This window comes from Bombyx mori, chromosome 22 (assembly GCF_030269925.1).
Source record: "Bombyx mori chromosome 22, ASM3026992v2".
Classification (NCBI taxonomy): Eukaryota; Metazoa; Arthropoda; class Insecta; order Lepidoptera; family Bombycidae; genus Bombyx; species Bombyx mori.
The window spans coordinates 7,011,872-7,029,814 of NC_085128.1; the positions used below are offsets into that span (position 1 = coordinate 7,011,872).

A 17,943-nucleotide genomic window follows, 5' to 3' on the forward strand; every position below is an offset into this window, starting at 1 on the left:
TGTATGCAGAATTTCATGAATATTGAATACGCGATTACGAACCGACTACGACCGACACTGATTTTTATGTGCCCTTCGTGCAGTAACTTATATGATAAAATGAAATATTCTCTATGCATATTAATTAGGAACTATTTCTATTTCACTATCTGGTTTTATATTACGTTTTCATTAAAGGATTAAATTATAATTTCAAAACCGTTTTTTTTCCATTCTGTCCTTAACAATTACTCAATTACACAATATATCGCTTATACGTTGCAGTTTGAAGGATGGAACAATCATAACATATTACAATTGACATTATTTATTATCCATAGAAAATATTACGATTCCAGTATCTCGAAATTAAATCAGTCCAATTTCACCACTCTAGAAAGGCTGTAGTATTGTTTATATAAAAACTGAGATCGATTATAATATTATATGTTTTAGAGTTTCAATTCTATAAAAAAAATTGGGCTGCGTAATCCCAATATGCATAGTGCATATTGTTGCGCAACACCTCTGTCTAACGTGATTCTAGTGACCGCATTTTGTAATCGCATGCCTTCATGATTTTCTTATTTGTTCACTAAATCTTTGTAATAGTATGTTTATAGCATTAATAATGAATTTACGAACATAATTAATTTTTGTATCTTCATTCCATTAGCATTAAACATCGTCGTCCACATTTATAGTTCATACGCAAGATGTTTTCAATACGTTTTACAGTCTTATACTTCAGATTATTTAGCTTTATGATATCATCTCAAATTCCAATGTTGAAAGATGCGAGCACTAAACTCAAGGCAGTAGTACCTACACGTGCGCGGTTTGAATGATAAACGGTTGCTAGATAAAACAGTCGGTCACCTTTGACAGAAAGTCGTAACTGGTCGTAACTGACAAAGCGTTCTAATCTCTTAGTTCATATTCATGTGAGAATGCAAGTACAACGATGTATTGTGCTCAGCTTAGCGGGTTGCCTGACAAAATGCCACAGAACTAATGAGATACTCGAATATGTCGAATAATGGAATTGTCATATTTGTGACACAGGAAAAATGTTTTTGTCTGATGTTGAAATTACTTGACAAAAATAACAGCATTAAAGCCATCAACTTTACAGGTATATTTGTTTTCAATATAAAAGTAATCATTGATCTATCTTCCTTTAATATAAGCAAGTTTATTTTTAATTTAGTCAGAGTGTATCTGTGTGTGTTATCTGTAAAATCTAGCAATACAATTATATTTCAATTAATTCATTAGTCAACGCGAAATACTGGAAAATGTTTGAAAACCATGGAAACAACGTATCACCATGAAATGCTAAACATGTCAAGAGGATCAAGTGCCGTAATCAAACGCCGTGAAAGTGCACGTGTCCTGGACAAGTGCTTTTGTTTAAACCACACTATTAGTACGTGTGCTAAATGACAACTAGCCGTGGTGAAATACTACGCTGACAAAACGAAACAATTTTATGCACGAATTAGGTTACGAATGAACTAAACTTTCATACACGCATATTCCTGATCTATCTCTATTAATGGCTGTGTGATGAGAGGTCAATGGTTAACGATAATTACTTATAGATATCATTGGTATATACCGTTTTCAAATATGCTGAGCTTCTCTTGTATCGTTGGTGCAAGTCTACGTGCTCTTGTATCGCACATATCGGAGACGGATGCACGACGAACCACTACGCTATAATGCCTTTACGAGCCGGGTACCGTGTCACGGCCACCTAACAGGATTACCTTACCTGTCCTACTGCGCAGGTAGGCTGAACCAATCGCACAGATGTTTAACCCGCTTATAAATATTAGAGCGATTCGAACAGAGGTAAACAACAAAGCATAATATTACGTGCGCGTAATTTATTGCCAGATTATATTTCATTACAGATTATATTGTATCATATACATTAATTTTTATTTATATATAAGAGATGCGTACTAATATAAAAAACGTGCATGATAATATGTATGTGTAGCTTAAATCATTTATTTATTTATTTGCACCAACAAAGTGATCATCAATATCAAACATTAATAATTTGACAATAAGTACATGTCAGATGTCACCATAGCTGCAATCGACAGTGCAATAGTTGACAACATTTCGAAATTAGAAAAGTAAAAATACAATGAGTAATTTTAAGAAATATGAAACCCAGAATAATAGTTTGTCACTGAGTAAAATTAAATCAATTGATCAGTGGATCAGAGACTTAGGTCCTCAGCCTTATGGTACTACTTGTTCATGATCCATGCATAGTTTCCATACTGTATTTTTTCTAGCCTTATGGTACTACTTGTTCATGATCCATGCATAGTTTCCATACTGTATTTTTTCTATCTAGCTTCATCTCAAGGTTCCTTCAATGCAAAATAACAAGAATATTTGTTACAAACAATTTCGTTTTCGTGATTCATTGACCGCATAACTATGACTCTATCTTCCATCATCCCTATGACTGATTCAATAAATGTTGGTTAATAATTGATACAAAAATTGCTAAACGGACAGGAGTGATTTGTAATTCTGTTTACATCATTGGCATAATATTATTAAGTAAGACCCGGTAGGACAGATAAGAACTATCGAACACCGTGTGTGTGCAATCAAAGATTAGTGTCAGTTCGAACCAGTATTAAAGTAACTAGCTCATGATCATTAATTGACGTACATAATTTTGGGACCTAGTATTTATATACTCGTTCCAAATAGCTGTAGGATATATTCTGTACCCGAAAAAATCGAAAAAAATACGTAAGAATTATATCGTCATTATTTAGTTTAGGCAGTTGCTGTTAAAATATAGAAGGCGATCGAATATTCCACTCGCTGTTGTTTATTAATTTTCAAAATGCAAAACACGGCTTTTTCTTAGAAACATGCCATTATTTTCGTTCGTAACACAAAATATTTTCACTGTTAGACGTACTTAGATTTCACCTACCTACTGTTAATAAATTTACCGGCCGTGTTATAACGATACGTTTTCACGCGTGATTAGACGTATATTTTGTTAGACCTCTTGTGAGTAATTTGTAGGCAAACGTGTGTTACACATGTTAAACAGGAAGTGATCGAATCGTTACGATGCGACGTCGTTGTCAAAAAATTAAATTGATTTATTTAGTTCCTTCCTGTTTTCAAATTATGAATTAAATGACGTGACAAACTAATTAAAATGCATTTTAAGTTTGTATCTTGCAAATATTTGACCGATCAATCTTTACACCAATAATTTTGGCTACACCTTTTTAAGCTTACTAAGTTGTCAAACATGATTTATTTACTATTGGAAACAACATTGTATTACAAACATTTAATATAAACATTATTCTGACCGACTTAAAATCGAAACCAAGGACAAGAGGATATTAATTCCGCCGGGTTTTTTTTAACTTCAAACATGTTACCAATACATTTTTTTTTGTTGATTCTCCGCTACCAAAAACTCAAAGAATATTAGTAATAACTTAAAAACCAAAGTACGAGCATATTTACCGAAATAACGGTAGAAGTAAAAAAAATTTAAAAACTCGGAGTTCATAGTCATTTTGTAATATGAACTTTAATACCATAAATTCACTTTGTAAAATCTGACATCGGAGATCTACTACTCAAATATTTTTTAGCTAAATACATTTATTTTCCATGTATGTACATACATATATTCGGCATGTGTTCACTGAAAATGTTTAAAGGGTTTTTTTTTAAATTACTATTTTAATATGGTCGTTGTTTCTACGCAATAGTCGGTATTGATCATCAAAATACAGAGAGGTGAATAATTACTTCTGGTCTAGATAAAAATGTAAAAATTCAATTTACCTATTTAGTTATTTTACAAGCGATTTATGATAATTGATAATTTATATTTAATTTGTATTAGTATTATGTATTGATATAATTAAATTGATCTATATGCATACAAAAAGTTGTCATGTTACATATTATTGTAATTATTGATAGACAGCAAAAACAGAATAAATTATATTAAAACATATTTACATACCGTGATACGCGACTGGTTAAAGAAAAATGTACGTTTTTATCGCTTTTCTCGCGGCTTTTTCAAGTTGTGTCTTAAGTAACTAATAAAAATTATTATTATCAATTATCTTGGAAAACTCGGGGTCCAAATAGATTTACGCAAAAACACGCGTCTGGCCGACAACACAACCAATCACCATCCACTACTTGATTTGATTGATAAACAAAATTTCCGTTTCTCGCAGCGCGCGCATTTCAGTGTTGCTATATAGAATACATTTATTTTCATAGTAGTTTTTAAAAAAAAATTAATTATTAATTATTTGATCCCCGTGTGAAACACTAATCTCGAGCTACTGTTACTACGTTCCTACCACCCGTCAGTAGTAGCAATAACCTCAACTACTATCTTACCTGACTCCTTAATTCCTGAATCCCTTTATCTTAAGTCCTCATGGAATAAATTATGGAAGACTCTATACCATCGTATCCTATGCAAGCCACAATGCCTTTTTTATTGCTTACATGGGTGGACGGCATCGTGGCCCACCTAGTGTTAAGTATTTACCGGATCCCATAGACTAGACATGAGATCTCCTTAGACCTCAATTTTACAGTACAACGGCTGCTCTGCCCTTCAAATCAAAACGCTTTACTGCTTCACGGCAGAAATAGGCATGGTGGTGGCATCTACCCGCGTGGACTCACAAGACGTCCTGCCACCTTCCGTCCATCGTCCTTGGAAAATATTAGAGCATCTGTTTTTTATGGTGGTGAGTTTTGGAGGTTATTGTTGCTAATGTAAATAATAGTTCCACAAATAATTTTAGAAGAGAAAACTACCAGCTTTGAAGTTGTGACGTGAAAGATTGAAATTCAAAGAAGCACAACCTAAATTCGATTGTTTTTTTTTTTTTTTTTTTTTTTTTTTTTTTTTTTTTTTTTTTTTTTTTTTTTTTTTTTTTTTTTTTTTTTTTTTTTCCACAGGAGAAAATCGCCGGATCCCCACCCGCACGGCAGGTGGGGTATGTGGGAGTCGAACCTCACTAAAAACTCCTGCCGCTCACAGCCGGCGCCCTACCCCGGACCGGGTGGGAACCCAGTCGGAGTTATTGAGACGGCGGGACAGGGTTTACGCAGAGCACATTACATCCATCCCGCCGTCCCCCAGACGCCGGACCGGCGGCCGCCAGCAACATGACCGCCGGTTCCCTCGGTCGACGGGCCAAGAGCCCGATTGATAGCGCCGCGCTACACCTTCCCCCGGAGCGGTCGGGGGAACGCGACCTACCACGCCGCCCCACGCCTAAGCTCCTCCCCGCACAAAGCGGGGGGAGCCCGAAGCTCTTAGGGGGCCGGGTTACGGACGAGACCCCGGTCCCGACCCCCTGCTCGGCGGCGGCGGGTTTCTGCGTAGTGAGGAGAGCTTTGCCTCACTCGCCCCGCCGCCTCCTTCTGCGAGATGGTGCACTCGCAGAAGTCGAGCATAGCCTTCCAGGACTCGTCACCGCTAAGCATCGACGCCACGACGCCAGGCAGCGACAAGTCCGGTCCTATCTTTACGACCAGGACACGGCGCTGCACCTCCCAAGCGGGGCAGACAGCGAGCGTATGCTCCGCCGTGTCCAGGTCGTGTCCACAATGGTGGCACCTCGTCGTCGGCTCAGCTCCTATCCGGTGCAGATACTTTCCGAAGCATCCGTGCCCAGTCAGCACCTGCACCAGACGGAAGGTGAGGCGTCCTCGGCCACGATTCACCCAGTCATCAAAGACTGGGTAAACCGCCTCAACGGTCCGTAGACCCCACGTGGGGTTGGCCAACCGCCTCGACCACGATTCGAGGACGGACCGCCGAGAATGGGCCTTCCGCGCCCGCAGCTCACTTTTGGAGGGACGCACCACGCCCAGAGCACGAAGCTCGCTGCGCCACCGATAGTCGGCAGCGAGCGACTCCGCCTCCAGCTCCCATGGCGGCGTCCCCGCCAACACACACGCCGCCTCGAAGGAGACGGTGCGATATCCACGGATGACCCTGATAGCAACGGTGCGCTGCGGCCGGCGCAGGAACCGAGCCATAGCGGCCCGGTTGCGTGGCTCAGCCCATACAGGCGCACCGTACAGGGCCATCGATCGCACCACCCCTACGTAGAGGCGGCGCACAGCCTGATCCGGCCCCCCGATATTCGGGAGCAGTCGGCTCAAAGAACCGGCTGTCCTCATCAATCGGGGGACCAGCTCCGCAAAGTGAGCACGAAAAGCCCACCGGCTGTCCAACACGAGGCCGAGGTACCTCAACTGCACCCCGACCCCTATTCGGACGCCTCCAACCACGAAAATTCGATTGTTTGAAGACTTTTTGCTTCAATTACTTCAAGTAATATCGGCTGCTTTTTTAATAACTTTAAGGCTTGTTTCCTTTTTTTAATAAATTATTAATGGAAATCGAATTGATCTACTTTGCTTTACAACACTGACTGAAATAAACATTGATAGCATATTAAGATGAATGAATAGAGGTGTTCTGCGGGCCTGCTATTGAGGTACTCGGGTAGTTATTAGTAAAGTTCCTCTTTTGACTAAGCCAGATCGCTCACTTGTCCTGGTGAAATTTTGAAGGCATTTTTTGTAACATCAGTCCCAAAAAATACAGTAAGAATATCCATTTTTTTCGAATTGAAAATCTTCAAAAAAATGAAAGTTTTAAATAGTTGTGTCATTACTCAAAAATATTATTATGACCAATAATGATCTCTATCTTTAAAATTTGGTTAACTTTGTTTAACACTTAGTGGTTTCAATAACTTCTTCACAACGTTATTCAATTAAATTATTATAGTAGAATTTAAACATTTTATTTGTTGCATCACAACTATGATAAGGAAAAGAAAGCTGGAAGAAATCAGTGTGGCCAACTCAGTGAAATTTCCAGTAGATTTGGTGGTTTAGACGTCCTTTAGCGGACAAATTTGATTTTAGTCGCTAGTGGCTTTTCTAGTTTTTGTTGTGGCTTTCGTTACTTGAGTCAGTGGTGAGTGTACGAAACTGAACCACCTTTTTTTCTTTCTTTTTTTCCACCGGAGAAAATCGCCGGATTATCATCTGCGCAGCGGGTGGGGTATGTGGGAGTTGAACATCACTAAAAACTCCTGCCGCTCACAGTGGGCGCCTTACCCCGGACCGGGCCAGATCCCAGTCGTAGTTATTGAGACGGCAGGGCAGGGTTTACGCAGAGCATATTACATCCATCCCGCCGTCCCCCAGACGCTGGACTGGCGGCCGCCGGTGACACGACCACTGGTTCTAAGCATCGAAGCCATGACGCCAGGCAGCGACAAGTACGGTCCTATCTTTGCGACCAGAACACGGCGCTGTACCTCCCAAGCGGGGCAGACAGCGAGCGTATGGTCCGCCGTATCCAGGTCGTGTCCACAATGGTGGCACCTCGTCGTCGGCTCAGCTCCTATCCGGTGCAAGTACTTCACGAAGCATCCGTGCCCGGGCAGCCCCTGCACCAGATGAAACGTGAGGTGTCCTGCGCCACGATTCACCCAGTCATCAAAGAGTGGGTAAACCACCTCGACAGTCCGTAAGCCCCACATGGGATTGGCCAACCGCCTCGACCACGATTCGAGAAACTGAACCACTAGAATGATTTCCATATTAATTCAGGAATCTCGAATTAATTGCTATAGAAACATATGACTGGTTCATCCGATCTTTGCCGAGGCAAGCTGCCTACATAGAACTATACCAACTTAACAATGACGATAATGATCTGTTAAAAATTGTACAATCTTATTAAACTAAATGGTTATCTATAGAGTCCACAATTGCATGTAATGTTACCAAATTATAAGAAAGATGCTATACAGCAGAATCACTGCATATAATGTATGCAGATGACGTCAATTATGCGTGACATTGCATCTATGTATCCAATTCTTACTGATATTAACAGAATTAATAAATTATTTGAATCAGAAGAAACAGATAATTCAAAACTATAGGATGAATTGACAAATTGATTGATACACTTATTGCCAAAATAATATTACTCAGAAAGTAGATACTTTTACGTAAAATAATCAAGATTTTGTAGACAAGAAATTTTATTTGGGTACAGCTTGAATCTCATATGTTAACGATGAAAGAACAAGAAGTTCTACCGAATAAAGAGGAAATAGTACGTAAGAGGTGTATCTAGTTCATTGTACATTTGATTCCTGAACTAAAAAACAGGTTTCCCGAAAACTTGAAACTCATTAAAAATATTAAAAGAATTAGTGTAGATCATGCACTATCTCACAATAAAGAGCGGGTTGCTGACATGGTGTTTATTTTGAAAAACGCAAGAAGATATTTCGAAAGTTGCCGAGCATCAAATCCATTTACTCAGTTGGAAAAATAACAAAATACAAAGGAATTTTGTACAAGGTACTGAATTTCAAAAAGTTGGCTGGAGAAAACCGATTTCAATATTTAAACACATTTGCTATATCTTTATTAGTTTTACCGAATTCTAACGCTGACGTAGAGCGATTATTTTGCATTTATTTAGCATTAGCATTAGCATGGCAACACAAAAAACAGAAACTGAATGAAGCTAGATTTGCTATCTTCAATTCTCACTGTCAGTGCTAGCTTAAAACGCGAAGGAAAATGCAATGCAATAACTACATACTACCAAATAGCATAGTACAAAAAATTGCGACCAAAGAAATTTATTCTGCAAAAACAGAAATTGTAGAAGAATCCCTTCTTCTGAAGATAATTAAGTTCTTAATTTATTATATTTTAGGACTTCACATAATATCTGTCCGGCAAAACACAAAACAATTTGTGGATTCATTAAAATAAAGCTGGCAGCACTGGAGCAAGTATCACAATTGACAAGATTTTGGCCTAAAGGTCTAAGATACCAGGCCATAAAATCCAAAAAAATATATATCACAATTGACATTTGACAATCTCGACGTATTCCGCCTGCCGATCGCCAGGGCTCCGGATTTTATATTTTAATCCAAAAATTCAAAAGAAATTGCTAAACATGGGCTATAAATTTCTAAAACTTGCCTCTCCTACCTTTAGAGTAAGTACGAAAAAAAATAATCATTTCCTCTTAAAATTTACAATATCACAGAAGTTATGCAATGGTATAGGTCCCACCTATACGTATAGCTGTTTTTTACAGACATAAATACACCATAAATTATTCGATTTAATAAATCTACAAAAAGTTTTTGCTCATCTTTGGATTCGATTTTATTAGAGGTAATAAAAACAAAATAAATAATTAACCTGTAATGACCTTCAAGCATGTGATCGTGTCATTCGGCGATAATCAGAGACGCTCTGATATTTAATCTCAGTAGTAATTTAATTTAAAATTTTATTTATAACTTGTATTTCTATATTGTAGTACTGTTTTTTTCTTACAGAGTGGAAGTTTAGTACGAATTGCTACAAGACAATATGCTACCACACATGATGCAGATCTTGTTGTTATCGGTTCGGGCCCTGGTGGATACGTAGCAGCTATTAAAGCTGCCCAGCTTGGCATGAAGGTCTGAATATTAAAAAGATGTTGTGGGCATCATTTCTATGCTATACATTTTTACAATTAGAATTAACTTTTAAAGATTAATATTAACCTAGAGTGAGTGATAAAAAAATTGGTGATTTCTTTAGGTGGTCTCAGTAGAAAAGGACCCTACTTTAGGAGGTACTTGTCTCAATGTTGGATGTATACCATCAAAAGCTTTACTGCACAACTCACATCTTTACCATATGGCCAAACATGACTTCAAGCAAAGGGGTATTGAAACTGGTGAAGTTACATTTGACTTCAAAAAGATGATGGAATATAAAGCTAATGCTGTTAAAGGCCTCACAGGAGGTATTGCAATGCTCTTTCAGAAGAACAAGGTGAGTCATAGCATTATCAGAAATTTGATTAACTAAGTTTTAAAAAAAAATGTTATATTAATAACGTTAAAGCACATACTATTTCAATTTTGATCTCTGACAAATCTTTTAATATGCTTAGTTAGATCAATATAAGTTTTTCTAAGTTTGTTTTATAAATAATAGAAATTTTACAACTAATCAAGAGATGTGCGATATACACAATCGCAAAAAAGATGGTCATTTTGCATTTTAAAACTAAAAGATCTATAGCCTTATAAGCATATATAAGCGTATATGAATGTATATGAAAAACAAATTAAAGGCTTACTTCATGATTATTTTTCACTGTAAACAAGTATCATTCAACCAGTTGTCTTGCTAAAATAATAGGTAGAAATAATAGGCTTAGTAATTGAACACCATTTTCCAATATGTAGAGGAACTATATTATTATTGTTTTAGTTGTATGTAAAAAAAGGTTATTGTATTTGAATTTTTCATTATTGCAGGTTAATCTTGTCAAAGGTGTAGGAACTATAGTTGCCCCAAATAAAGTTGAAGTACACGGAGAGAAGGGTGTTGAGACTGTTAATACCAAAAATATTCTAATCGCTTCTGGGTCTGAAGTTACACCTTTCCCTGGAGTTACTGTAAGTTATTCTTAATAGATATGTTTATTTTATTAAGTGGCAAAAGGTGCAAATTGACAAAAGAAATTTTCTTGCCCTCACACTAATCATACAAGAATAGATAGGTTTTTGCCTTTTTAGTAGTGGTAAAAAGTTACTTACATTGCGAAAATAGTCCCTTTTGATATTCTTATCTGCTCATATTAGAGGAATTCTGCTTTTGTCAATTCAATTAGCCATGATGTGTTCTAATTGATTACAAAATATAAGATTAAATAAAAAAGAGTGAAACTGCTTGTAGCATATTGTGATTATAAATAGAATAGAATAGATTATAATAGAATAATTAGATAAAACATTTTCCAGAATTCACAACAGGCTTATATAAATAGTTTATGAATAAACTTTGTTCTTCTACTTTCTTCAGGAATGACTGCCTCAGAATAGCAATTAAAAATAATATAGGGCATTGTAGTATGCATTAGTTAATTTAAAAAATAGCTTTGTATTGCGATGCTGCGGCTTTTGTTGTAATATCTCTGCACTGTTGTTTTTGTTGTAATAGTCCTAAGATACCAAGCTGGTGCATAGGGCCTTCATAAGTTGTATCCACTTGACCCTATTTTGCGCTTGCTCCTTGACATCACTCCAGGTCATGCCCGTCTCTCGGCCCGCTGAACGGGGGAACCGGTGGTCTTGTCGCTGGCGGCCACCGGTCCGGCGTCCGTGAGACGGTGGGATGGATGTAATGTGCTCTGCGTCAACCCTGTCCCGCCGTTTCAATAGCCCCGACTGGGCTCCGGCCCGGTCCGAGGTAGGGCGCCGGTCGTGAGCGGCAGGAGTTTTTAGTGAGGTTCAACTCCCACATACCCCACCTGCCGCGCGGGTGGGGATCCGGCGATTTTCTCTTGTGGGAAAAAAAAAAAAAGGTCATGCCCGTAGTCCTCGTCTTGCACTACTGATATTTTATTTGGAACAATAAAAATATATTTTGAAGCTATTACATAATGATATTTCATCATAGTAGTTTTAAAACAATTTTAAAAATCTAGAATCACATCTATACAGTTTGATGAGAAACAAATAATCACATCGACTGGAGCACTTTCCTTGGAGTCAGTACCGAAAAAAATGTTGGTGATTGGAGCTGGAGTTATCGGTTTGGAGCTTGGTTCTGTTTATCAAAGACTTGGTGCTGATGTTACTGCAATTGAATTCCTAACTAGCATTGGAGGTAAAATAATAATTTTGTCAAATTTCAAATAATAAAATATGTACCTGTTATTAATTCCCATATTTAACTATTAATTTAATTCGCTTTATTAATGAAATTTAAAAAAAATCTGTATCAGTCACTATCTAGATCTATCTGCTAAGCTAATTTAATATCAGAACTGAATTTAAAAGACTCAGACAATCACATAAACCTCAGTGTATTAATATTGTCTGATTAGATAAAGTCACAAGATATTGCAAATAAAAAATGTAGTATCTAAAAATAAAGAGCTTGCAAGTAAACAGATAATAGTTTGTATGATTGATTATGCATCATCATACTGTCAAATAGTGTAGACCTTCAATACTCACAAAAGAATAATGTCGTCCACTGTGCTTTCGTTTGATTTAATTAAATATGTATTTATTTTTTATTGATAAGACAGGTGAACCTGTTGTTAAGTGGTGTCCTGAACACAAACATCACAACATGTGCCTCCCAACCTTGCAATGTGTAAATCTCTATAATAAAGTATATCTAAAGGCTATCACGCCCTTCAAACCAATACATGTAAATTACTAAGATAGACAGTGAGATGGGTTATAATTCACCCTATTATCATTAAATACACAAATGATTCTTGCCATATTGACGTTTACTACACTTCTTATTATGCAATTGACATATGAATTATGTTAATGCCTATTTTCCTATGTCTTAGGTGTTGGTATTGATGGAGAGGTAGCCAAGACTCTTCAGAAAATCTTAAGCAAACAAGGAATGAAATTCAAACTGGGAACTAAAGTTTTAGGGGTTAAGAAAGAAGGTAGTACTATCAAAGTTGATGTTGAAGCTGCTAAAGGTGGCAATAAGGAAGTGGTAAGGTTTAAGACATTTTGTTTCAAAGTGGCTAAAGCAAGAGATAGAATAATAAACCTTTGATGAACTGTAGCTTCATAAAGAAAAACAGAGTGGAATAATATTGATAATAGGACTAAGGCATTTGAGGGCTCCAACGATTTATCGTGTATTTGTGCCTCATAGGAACTGTTTAAAGAATTTGTTTGAAACAATCTAGTCATATTTATTTTACAGTCTTACCACCCTCCACTGGTACATATTTTTCAGCAATACATTTTTTTGTTGCTTTTGAAGGCAGACGAGTTTACTTACTGCCCACCTGAAGGTGAGTGGTTACCGCTATTAATAGACTTCAGCAATAGCACAACCACTCTCCACAAGCCTGGCTTGAAAAAGAACATGTCAGAACTGGGGAAAACACAGTGGAAGGGGTTTAATTTTAGAACCAGCTAATACGTGGCAAAAAAGATATTTGGAACCACACTCAATGGACGCAGCGGATACAAGTAGTATAGATGAACTCTGCTTTAGAATAATATTTAATAATTATTCAGACCGTTCTTTCAAACCACTGCATTCAGTCACAGTATGTTATCAGAGATCATATTTCCCACACACCCTTTTGCTCCGAGATGAAATTCTGTGATTCCTGATATCTTTGCCATTTTCTTTTTCAAACGAGTTTTTGAAAAAAGTTCCCAGAAGTCGGCTGGGGGTTATTAGTGTCCCTGGCATTGCTGTGTCTATGAGCGATTGTGTTCAATCAGGTGGTCCATATGCTCATACGAGTTTTGAGGCAATAAAAATAATAACGTAATAAATTAATACTTATATGTCACATACCAAATGAATATTAGTTTATTTATAATAACATATTTATTTCCTTTTACCTTTAGCTACCTGTTTATTGTTAATATATTATATGGTCTGATATTTATCTTAAAAATATATTTCAGTTGGATTGCGATGTGGTGCTAATTTCAATTGGTCGTCGCCCTTACACTAAAGGTCTCGGGCTCGACAAAGTGGGCATCGCTTTGGACGACCGCGGCCGGATTCCTGTCAACAACAAATTCCAAACTACTGTGCCCGGGTGGGTCATCCAAATTAACATACTGGTGTTAGGACCAGGTGGTATTTTTACTGGTGGTAGGACCTCGTGTGAGTCCGCACGGGCAGGTACCACTACCCCACCTATTTCTACCGTGAAGCAGTAATGCATTTCGGTTCGAAGGGTGGGGCAGCTGTTTTAACTATACTGAGACCTTGGAACTTATATCTCAAGGTGGGTGGCGCATTTGCATTGTCGATTTCTTTGGGCTCCGGTAACCACTTAACACCAGGTGGGCCGTGAACTCGTCCACACATCAAAGTAATAAAAAAAATCCAGTGTATTTCATTCGAGTTGCTATCTGCGTAACAGTCAGTAACGCTACGACTTTGACGTTCATACGACCTAATAGTCGAAATCTCAATCGCATTTGGATAAAGGGGAATAGCATTTAAATGAAGGAAACATAAGTACTTATGCCAACAGTATTTCTTGTGGCTCATAATATTCTATATTGCCAGTGTTGTACACATGTGTCTGGGAGGAGAGTTAAATAGGTAAATAAGGAGCGGATACTGGTACAACAGACAAATGATAAGGAAGTATGGAAGTATTAAGTATAGCATTCGCGGTACGCGATATTGTGATCATCACGGACTCTTGCTAATAAAAAGGATTTCATTTTATATTATTTCCAGAATTTACGCTATTGGTGATGTAATTCACGGACCAATGTTGGCTCACAAAGCGGAGGACGAAGGTATCGTCTGCGTGGAAGGTATTAAGGTAAAACAAAATTTTGTTAATCAAACTAATTTTTGTTAAATATTGACCATTGACAATACGTTGAATGGCTTTGTTATGTGTGAATATAATTGAATAGAATTTTAAAATAGAATAGAATAGAATGAAAACAATCCAAATATTTTGTATAAAACTGCTTGTCAATCAATCAACTACAAAATAAAACAATGACCGTACATGATTTGTTCTCAGTTATTATAGTTAATTGTTGTGATGTAGATTAGAAATTTTCAATAAAATGGATAGATATATATTTATAGACAACAAGGAAAGAAGGATAGCAAAGGATTAGATCTAAGTTTTAATAGAGATCGCTGTTATAGCAGACCTGACTATTTTTGTAACAAGGCTTTAACTGCTTTAATCACATTAAAACCATCAAAATAGAACTAAGTGATATTTCAATCGTTGAAGGTGAAACTGAAAAAAGTTGTACACAAATTTTCAGGGTATGCCCGTCCACTTCAACTACGATGCAATTCCGTCGGTTATTTACACTTCACCCGAAGTTGGCTGGGTCGGAAAGACTGAAGAAGATTTAAAGAAAGAAGTAAGTCTCAGAACTTATTTGTTTTGAAAATGCTAAGCTGTCATTCACAACTAATTAATATTGTTAAAGGGCAGAGCTTACAAAGTGGGTAAATTCCCGTTCCTGGCGAACTCCAGAGCGAAAACGAATGGGGAAACTGAAGGTTTCGTCAAAGTGCTTTCCGATAAGACTACAGACGTAATCCTTGGGACTCACATTATTGGCCCTGTGAGTATAAAAAAATGTTAATGTTTATGCTGGCAAATGAGCACTTGACAAAATTAAATGTTATTAAAACTGTTAACAGTCTCAATCTTTCGATAGATGGCACTGTTTATTATTCTTAACAATAAATATTATATCGTAAAATATTATAATAAATTGTATTGTAAAGATTAAAAAATTTGTCAGAAATAACCATCTAAAATAAAAATGTAATTTTTTGTGTTTATTTTGTATGTGATACAAGCCCGTGTCTTTTGTTTGATGGCGCGCTACTAGTACGCCATCTATCGTTCGATTACGTTAAAAGACTTTATATTTTGAACATGAATCGCTTTTTTAGCGGATTTTTAAGATCATTATCAGCAATATTACTGGTATATAAATATTTGATAAATTCATCAGGGCGGTGGTGAGTTGATCAACGAGGCTGTACTCGCGCAGGAGTATGGTGCCGCTGCTGAAGACGTTGCGAGAGTCTGTCACGCGCATCCTGTAAGTATAAATATACACAAAACGAAACTTAACAGTCAATTTTGTTCAGTTTCGTGAACATGTAACTCGGAAAATCCGCTTTGTACCTTAAAGTCATTAAATCTTGATAGTAATAATACCTATAGTAATGATTTGCATTTTTTTTTTATTGCTTAGATGGCTGGACGAGTTCACAGCCCACCTGGTGTTAAGTGGTTACTGGATCCTTGAGATATAAGTTCTAAGATCTCAGTATAGTTACAACGGATGCCCTAACCCTTCAGACCGAAACGCATTATTACTGCTTCACGGCAGCAATAGGCAGGGCGTTGGTACCTAGCCGCGCGGACTCACAAGAGGTCCTACCACCAGTATCTTATCATGCATACAACTATACATATGTACATATAAAAATCTTGCATTAGACGCCTTCAGCTCTAAAGCTAGGAGCAGGCTTAGGGACCCGCGAACCCTACTCGTCGAACTCTGCAAAGTTTGACCTGTAACCTAACCTAACCCACTGAGTTTCTCGCCGGATCTTCTCAGCCGGTCGCGATTCCGACCCGGTAGTAGATTAATGCGCGAAGCAGTTGCTCTTGAGTTGTTAGGTCTCCTATGGAGGCGCTCGGGCAGTTGTTAGGAAAACTCACCCCTCATGGCTGAGCCTTTGCTCGCCCACCTATTATGGCGAAACTGGACAACCAGTAATCCCTCAGTCAGAAAAAAAAGTACATATATACATAATATACCATATACAGTGATGGGCAAAAAGTAATCAGATTAATAATTACAAATTACAGTTACATTGTAATTGGTAATTGAGATACTTTGTAACAGGTTACTTAAGTAACTGATTACAGTGAGTACTTATTGTAATCAGTTATAAAGTAATTCCATTATAAGTTAATCTAATTACATTAACTGTAACAGATTACTTATGTATTTGAAACAAATTACTTATAATTACTGATAATTGATCACATAATTATTCTGTTATGTTATGTTAGGAAACCTAACAAAAAATGTCCTACTAATAACTTTTTTGACAAACGCAAAAATGAAACACATTTTATATACTTTTTTTATAATCTTTTATCATTTAACGTTCTTTTTTTTAAATTAATCATTGGCAGATTAAATTAAACAACATTATTTTGCTGATTTATAATTTAAATTACTTTTTTTTTTTTTTATTGCCCTTGTAGGCAGACGAGCATACGGCCCACCTGATGGTGAGTGTTTACCGTCGCCCATGGACTTCAGCAATGCCAGGGGCAGAGCCAAGCCGCTGCCTACCGCACTTGACCTTACTTTTAATATGACTCTTTTTTCAAACATTTCGACTGACAGACGGTTGGTTGGCTTTCGGACAATTAATCATAGTAGCGTACGAAAACAAAAAAAAGTCGAAAAGTAATAAGCAAAGTCGTCCCCCACTCCGCACACCTTCCTTTCTAGTTCACTATGAAGTGAGCCTTACCTATTTATTTTTATTGAAGTACATAAAACCTACCTATCTAAAAATCGATGTATCATATATATAAATATGTGTTTTTATTACAAGTGTTATATTCAAAGTAATTACGATTTACGATGTAATTGATTACTATGTAATTAGGTTAGATTGTAATTTAGTTATATTGCAATTAAATACATTGTATTCAATTACTTTCACATCCAAAGTAATTCTAATTACAATGTAATTGATTACTATATAATCAGATTACATTGTAATTAAATTATTTTGTAGTTTAATTACTAATTAGATTACAAAAGTAACTAGTTACGCCCATCACTGACCATATATATATTTGAATATAATTAATGTAAATTTGATTTCAGACATGTGCCGAAGCGCTACGTGAAGCAAATCTAGCAGCGTACTCCGGAAAACCAATCAACTTCTAAATGTAGAGGTGCTAATAATTAATGAACCCAATGAACAACTGGGTTTTTAGTCTATATTGTGTCCGCTTTAAGGAATCTTGTATGAATGAATCTGATTTAAAAGGAATCGTGCCACGTACGTTTTTAAATATAAAGCTCAAGTAAATTATTACAAGAGTATTTGAAAGCGTTGAAGGAACACACTGTTATTTATGAAATCATTAATTGTGACGCCAGTTTGCTAGTATGTGATATTTATTTGTATAATAACTAATAAATAATTTCAATAATACTTATTTTTGTTAAAGTACCGTTTAGTTTTTTTTTTTGTGCAAGTGCATACCTAAAGGATCCTTACTGTCAC

At 36.8% G+C, this 17,943-nt stretch overlaps 2 protein-coding genes and 1 long non-coding RNA gene across 3 annotated transcripts in view; 1 reads left to right on the top strand and 2 right to left on the bottom strand.

Moving 5' to 3' along the window:
* LOC101739890 (protein FAM107B) overlaps nucleotides 1-4,360 on the bottom strand; it is a 35,820-nt gene extending 31,460 nt beyond the window's left edge. The window contains exon 1 of the mRNA XM_062674898.1: nucleotides 4,022-4,360. The gene's annotated coding sequence lies outside the window, so the exon portion shown is untranslated. The remainder of the gene's footprint in view (nucleotides 1-4,021) is intronic.
* A 4,616-nt stretch (nucleotides 4,361-8,976) lies between these two features.
* Nucleotides 8,977-17,889, top strand: DLDH (dihydrolipoamide dehydrogenase). The gene is made up of 12 exons (NM_001043589.1): nucleotides 8,977-9,088; nucleotides 9,438-9,563; nucleotides 9,688-9,924; nucleotides 10,416-10,556; nucleotides 11,604-11,769; nucleotides 12,473-12,630; nucleotides 13,569-13,705; nucleotides 14,362-14,449; nucleotides 14,916-15,017; nucleotides 15,087-15,224; nucleotides 15,624-15,713; nucleotides 17,535-17,889. Exons 1-12 carry the CDS (start codon nucleotides 9,047-9,049, stop codon nucleotides 17,598-17,600), a joined length of 1,491 nt encoding a protein of 496 aa, NP_001037054.1. The 5' UTR covers nucleotides 8,977-9,046; the 3' UTR covers nucleotides 17,601-17,889.
* LOC134200968 (uncharacterized) lies at nucleotides 10,845-12,049 on the bottom strand. Its single transcript, XR_009976101.1, has 2 exons — nucleotides 11,814-12,049; nucleotides 10,845-11,442 (listed from the first exon to the last, which is right to left on the bottom strand). It is a non-coding gene; the product is annotated as an uncharacterized LOC134200968 (long non-coding RNA).
* Nucleotides 17,890-17,943: the final 54 nt, after the last annotated feature.

What these genes read in the sequence shown, in the direction of transcription:
- DLDH (NM_001043589.1), top strand. Translation starts at nt 9,047, where the DNA reads ATGGGCTATAAATTTCTAAAACTTGCCTCTCCTACCTTTAGA. An exon ending in TTCCAAACTACTGTGCCCGG is followed by an intron (nt 13,706 to 14,361) that starts GTGGGTCATCCA and finishes TATTATTTCCAG; the next exon opens with AATTTACGCTATTGGTGATG. An exon ending in TCTGCGTGGAAGGTATTAAG is followed by an intron (nt 14,450 to 14,915) that starts GTAAAACAAAAT and finishes ACAAATTTTCAG; the next exon opens with GGTATGCCCGTCCACTTCAA.